Source organism: Onychomys torridus, chromosome 6 (assembly GCF_903995425.1).
Source record: "Onychomys torridus chromosome 6, mOncTor1.1, whole genome shotgun sequence".
Taxonomy (NCBI): domain Eukaryota; kingdom Metazoa; phylum Chordata; class Mammalia; order Rodentia; family Cricetidae; genus Onychomys; species Onychomys torridus.
Window position 1 is genome coordinate 104,620,946 of NC_050448.1, and position 6,279 is coordinate 104,627,224.

General features: G+C 54.2%; 1 protein-coding gene across 1 annotated transcript; it reads left to right on the plus strand.

The window, feature by feature from the left end:
• Window positions 1–96: 96 nt before the first annotated feature.
• Window positions 97–5,745, plus strand: Pitx2 (paired like homeodomain 2). The gene is made up of 3 exons (XM_036190687.1): window positions 97–970; window positions 1,853–2,058; window positions 4,485–5,745. The coding sequence occupies exons 1-3, from the start codon at window positions 766–768 to the stop codon at window positions 5,046–5,048; spliced, it is 975 nt and encodes a 324-aa protein (XP_036046580.1). The 5' UTR covers window positions 97–765; the 3' UTR covers window positions 5,049–5,745.
• Window positions 5,746–6,279: the final 534 nt, after the last annotated feature.

Below are 6,279 nucleotides of genomic sequence, written 5' to 3' on the forward strand. Positions count from 1 at the left end.
GGTGTGGAGCCACGTCACTCCGACCCCGAGCAGGGTCTGGGAGGAGGCGGAGGCGGGGAGAGCTGGGGAGGGCCGCCGCAGAGTGACGTCTCGCCACCAGGAAGCCCGCCTCTGGTTTTAAGATGTTAGGCCAACCGGGAAGCGCGGAGCCACAGATCTTGTCCGTCGCTCGCCGGGGTGTCTGGAGCTGAGCGGCGGCGGGGGCCCGGCTCCAGCTCGACGGCCCGAGGGGGTGTGCGTGCGCGCCGCGGAGGGTGTGCTCGGAGGCCCGCGCCGTGGCCGTGGCGGCTGCAGCCGCCGCGGGGGATCTAATATCAGCTACCTGTCCCTGTCACTCTTGACACATCGCTGTCAGGGCTGCAGCGCGGGGGGCGGGCAGAGCGCGCCCGTAACTGTCCTTATTGGAGGGGTATCTGGGGGAGGGAGGGAGGCAAGAAAAGGGTCCTTGCCCATTCTTGTTTTCGCTTTGGATCGTGGAAGTCGGCTCCCTAAAGAGGCTCGCAGCGGTTCCCTCCTGCCCACGTCCCCAAGTCTCCGTTGACCCCCTGACTTTCGGCTGGCCGCCGAACACTTTTGGCTGGAGCCTGCAGCTGGAGAAGACAGGGGGAGCTTGGCTGGAGGACTCGGCAGGGGTTGCGTCCCCTAGCGCTGCCGTCTCGGCCAGCACGGGGACGCTCGGCGTCTAGAGTGCCACCCAGAACCGGCGGCCACCGGGGCTCGGCGGGCGGTAGCCCGGGACTCGTAGCGTGCCGCACTCCCTCGTCCATGAACTGCATGAAAGGCCCGCTGCCCTTGGAGCACCGAGCAGCCGGGACTAAGCTGTCGGCCGCCTCCTCACCCTTCTGTCACCATCCCCAGGCGTTAGCCATGGCTTCGGTGCTGGCCCCTGGTCAGCCCCGCTCCCTGGACTCCTCCAAACACAGACTGGAGGTGCACACAATCTCCGATACTTCCAGCCCTGAAGCCTCAGGTAAGGCGCCGCGCTGCCCCACGGACACTTGAGCGCAGCCCCCCCGGCGCCTCCTGGTCCTCTTGATTCCCGAGGAAGTCGCCCCCTCCTGGGGGAGGCGTGGTGGGAGTGGTCGTTCTCTTAGCTCAACGCAGAACTTCCGGGAGCCGTAATTCTAGTGACCCCGTCCCTTGCATTCGGTCCCCCACCGACTTGGTTCCTGTGGAGCGAGTAATCCGGCACACGCCACCGTGTCTACTTGGGTCTTCCTTCAGGTTTTTAGGTCACAAATGCCTCAGCATTTCGATCCGAGGACGTTCAGGGGCCGCCCCACCTCTACCCCTATTCTCTCGTTGGCCTTTACCTCCCAAGGAGCCTCCCGCCTTTAAAAAGTATTTCTAAAACTGCTTAGAAAGGCCCTTGGCATCGAGACATAACTCCCCACCCGGTGAAGAGCTGGCCAACTTGGATTCCTACCTGTATCCCAACATCCCACTTTCCTAGCCTTCCAAAACTGTGAGGAAATCTGAGGTTTGGGGGGTGTTGTCTGTAAACCACGCACATGTGCGTGTCTTGAAAGATGTGTCTTCTCAGGGCTGTATGCTTGTGGGCAAAGGCTATAAAAAACGAGTGTACCGCCTCAGTGAGATAAACGTGTAAATAAAACGTGCGGCGCTGGGGGAGGGGAGGAAACGGGGCGCACACACCCACACTTCACTGCTCACCCCCAGACACAGCGCTCCCTATGGAACTGAGGCGCCGGGCACAGCCCTGTTCCCTTCCAGCAGCCGGGATCTCGGTGCCATCTCTGCCACCAGACCCGGTTAGGAGCTCACGTTTTGCAAGTGGAAATCTGACCGAGACTGTGTGTGTGTTTCTTTTTGTTTTGTTTTGCTGTTTCAGAGAAAGATAAGGGCCAGCAGGGAAAGAATGAGGATGTGGGAGCCGAGGACCCCTCCAAGAAAAAGCGGCAGCGCCGGCAGAGGACTCATTTCACTAGCCAGCAGCTGCAGGAGCTGGAAGCCACTTTCCAGAGAAACCGCTACCCAGACATGTCCACTCGCGAAGAAATCGCCGTGTGGACCAACCTTACGGAAGCCCGAGTCCGGGTAGGAACCAGCACCCAGTCTGGGAAAACTAGGGGGAAGGCCTTAGCTTCAGACCCCGCAGAGCCGGGGTGGCCGGAGATGTGGTGGGTGCCAGGCAGTTGGGCGCCGGTGGGAAGCAGCTTTACAAGAAGCAAAGGCCGAAGGCTGCAAGTGTGCCCGGGGTTACTGCTCCGGTTCCCAGACAGAGCGGCTGGCCTGGCGCAGGCGCCGAGAGCCTCACCCGCTCTCTGCCCGGCCATCCGGCGCCCTCCCAAGCTGAGCTGCGCGGGCATTCCTCAGCAAAGGGCATTGTGTTCCCGGCTTGCCGTCGCCAGACGAGCGCCAATAAAATCCCTCCCCGCCAGGAGCTGTGAACAGGCTCCAACCTGTGCGCCTAGAACAAGAAACCCCTCGAGAAACACGCAAGGGTTGGCCTCACTGGAGAACCTTCGCGCCCAGCCGGGCCCAGCCTTTTCTCTCTGCGGCAAGCAAGGGCTGCTCACAGGTCTTTTCCGGGGCGGGTTTTTCAGCCATTCAGACTTCTCTCACACTCAACTCCCTAGTTTTGTAATCCTTGGAAGTAACGATTGTTCTGCTAGCACTTTTAGAAAGAAAGGAGAAGAAAGACGTTTTAATTTGGTTTATTTATCTTCTCGAGGAAGTTCAGCTCTTTGAAGGCTGTACTCACATCCCTCGCTTAATTATAGTTATAGATTTATAAAGAGAGCTTACCTTTACTCTGTAGCAAGTCTGCTCCTTTACGGACTGGGGGGGAAAAAAAGCTTAAATAAATTACCCAGTAGCAGTATCCTGGTTTAACGCCGGTGGGTGGGAATTTCCAAAATTGTTAAGATTCTGAAAGAGGAAAATGGAACCCAGAAGACTCCAGAGATCGCTGTTTTATAAAACGCAGTCTGTGTAGAAGAAAGAAAAGGGGGGAAAGGAAGGGGCGGGGGGGGGGAGCAAAAAGAAAGAGAATATTAAACAACAACGAAAATAAAAACTAAAATGTCTTCCCAAAGCAAAGGGAAGGGAGACACTGAGCACGGCACTGCTGCAAGCTTGGCTATGCCGGCTGATAAAGGAGCCGGGGGAAGTGGGGAGTGGTTTTAGTTTAACCGCCCCAGCCAGCGCCCGTGCTGGGGCCGCGTGGTTTTGAGCAAGGTCAGCCTTTCTTTAGCTTTCTTGCGCATCAGGGAACGGCGGGTCTTGCACGTATTCTTCTCGCCTGGTCAAAGTTTAGAAGGCCTGGAGTAGAAATGACAAGTAATTAAAATAAAGACACAATTTGTCTTTCACTGAAATCCCGGGGGAGAGCCCCCAACCCACCCCACCCGCTCTTCTGCGGCCCTGTTCCTCTGCAGCGGGTGCCTGCTCCAGTTGCCTCCTTCCAGGCGCTCACTTATTCAGCCAAGTGCGTGAGGGTTGCTTTTTATAGCAATCGAGTGCAAAGAGGAAGGGGGAGAGAGAGAGAGAGAAAAAAAAAAGAAATCAAGAATGAAAGGAAAAAGAAAAAAAAAGCGGATTAGACGGCTGGGCGCGACGGAGATGTGTAATGTGAAACATCACCAGTGTCAGCTCTGAGCTGCTGGGCCAGGCCTCGCTCCAATACACAAAAGCCGCCGTCTGGGGCGACCGGTGGCCCCGGTGTGGATTGGCAGAGGGGTTGTGTCGGGGCCACCGGACGCGGGTTGGGGGCTGGCCAGCTTGAGTAGCCTCCCGCAAAGCCGCAAAGCCGAACGAATGCACTGGTCCTGTCCAGAGCTGAGCCGGTACCTGGCCGGGCCTGGGTGGGAGTGGAATGGTACCGAACAAAACGGAGGGAGGTGGGGGGCTGTGGGCAGGCTGGTTCAGGATTCCCAGTTTGCCTAGCTCCTGGAATTTAAGGAGCAGACGAGGAGGTGGTCTTTTTGCCTTTTATTTGGTTGTTTTTCTAGGAAAGAAAGGGTGTCGCATCCGGGTCCTAGCGCGTTGGGGGTGGGGGTGAGGGGCGAGGGTGGAGGTTGGGGGGGGGGCTGTGTGGGAGGAGAGCGGGTGCCCTCTCAGTCCCTCTGGTCCTCGTTGCTGGATCTGTGGCTTTAGGATGCAAGCAAGTTTGCAAGGTCTGGGAATGGTCCTGTTTGTTTTGCAGTGTGTTTGGACCCCAAGTGGGGCCTAGGTCGGGGGATCAAGCGACCCGTAGGCAGTTAGGCGTTCGACTGGGCATTGTGGCACAGCTCAGAGCCCAGGCTCTCTCGAGCTGGAGAGGACTAGGCCTCGGAGCTTTACCAAGGCCTGAGACAAGCACCAGCCAGATTTTCACTATTCTCTGTGGCTTGTAGACTACAGGGACGCGGGAGCAGCAAGAGTGTGACCCGGGTTGGCTTTCTGGCACTTTGTGTGAACGAGTTTTTAACTAATAATTGTCTCTGTGTCCTCTGTCTCACCCCTTATCCCCACTACCCCAGGTTTGGTTCAAGAATCGCCGGGCCAAATGGAGGAAGCGCGAACGCAACCAGCAGGCCGAGCTGTGCAAGAATGGCTTCGGGCCGCAGTTCAACGGGCTCATGCAGCCCTACGACGACATGTACCCCGGCTACTCCTACAACAACTGGGCCGCCAAGGGCCTCACGTCGGCGTCCCTGTCCACCAAGAGCTTCCCCTTCTTCAACTCTATGAACGTCAACCCCCTGTCGTCACAGAGCATGTTCTCCCCGCCCAACTCCATCTCATCCATGAGTATGTCGTCCAGCATGGTGCCCTCCGCGGTGACCGGCGTCCCGGGCTCCAGCCTCAACAGCCTGAATAACTTGAACAACCTGAGCAGCCCGTCGTTGAATTCCGCGGTGCCCACGCCCGCCTGTCCTTACGCACCGCCGACTCCTCCGTACGTGTATAGGGACACTTGTAACTCGAGCCTGGCCAGCCTGAGACTGAAAGCAAAGCAGCACTCCAGCTTCGGCTACGCCAGCGTGCAGAACCCGGCCTCCAACCTGAGTGCTTGCCAGTACGCCGTCGACCGGCCGGTGTGAGCCGCGCCCAGGGCGCGGGGATCCGAGGACTGTCGGAGGGGGCAACTCTGCCCCCAGAGAGACTGAGAATTGTGCTAGATGGTCGTGCGCACTACGGAAGGGAAGAGGAAAAAGAAGATATCGGAGGAAAAGAAACCACTGAATTAAAAAAGAGAGCGCCTTTGATTTCAAAGGAACGCCCCCAAGTGTCTGGCATCTTTCGCTAAAAGTATTTCCAACAGTTGCGAGAAGGCGTACACCAACAAAAGTTTGACTGGATATGACATTTTAACATTACTATAAGCTTGTTATTTTTTAAGTTTAGCATTGTTAACATTAAAATGACTGAAAGGATGTATATATATCGAAATGTCAAATTAATTTTATAAAAGCAGTTGTTAGTACTATCACGACAGTGTTTTTAAAGTCTAGGCTTTAAAAGAAAGCATGTTATACAGAATCGGCTAGAATTTTCGCTTGCGAGCAAAGGAATGTATATACTAAATGCCACACTGTATGTTTCTAACATATTATTATTATAAAAAATGTGTGAATATAAGTTCTAGAATAGTTTCTCTGGTGGATGCATTGTTTCTGAAACTGCTATGTACAACTATCCTGTGTATAACATTTCGTACGATATTATCGTTTTACTTTTCAGCAAATATGAAAAAATGTGTTTTATTTCTTGGGAGTAAAATATACTGCATACAAATTGGTGTGGATTCTTTCTCTCTTTCTCTGTCACCTGGCCAGGCTGTCTCAGTCACTGCCTCCTAAACAAACCAGTTTCCTCTGACTGCCTAGTCAAACATACAGGGCAGAATTTAAATTCAATAGAAATAGATTCTAGCCATTCGTTGGAAAATAAAAGAGGAAAAGAAGGGTACCAAGGAGGTGGGAAAGCCGCAACATGTTATGTGCCTCGGATTTTTTTTTTTTTTGGCCTAAATCCATAAGATGCCATTGTTGTTAGCAAATACCAGAGAAAGAAGAAAGGTGAAAAAATTTTGAAGTATGCCAACCAGCTTGGAGTGATTCCTAAGCTCACTCAGTCAGAGGGAAAAAAACCACACCTCCAGTCAACTGTTCCGGAGAAATATGGGAGTGTGTACACATACACAGTTTACACACATAAACTTCTTAGAAGGGACACATCTATAATAAATTTACAAGGAAACACCTCCAGTTCAAAATATTTAGGCCTCCGCGTTTATCTCTGAGGCTTAAGTAGAGAGATCCTTCATTTATA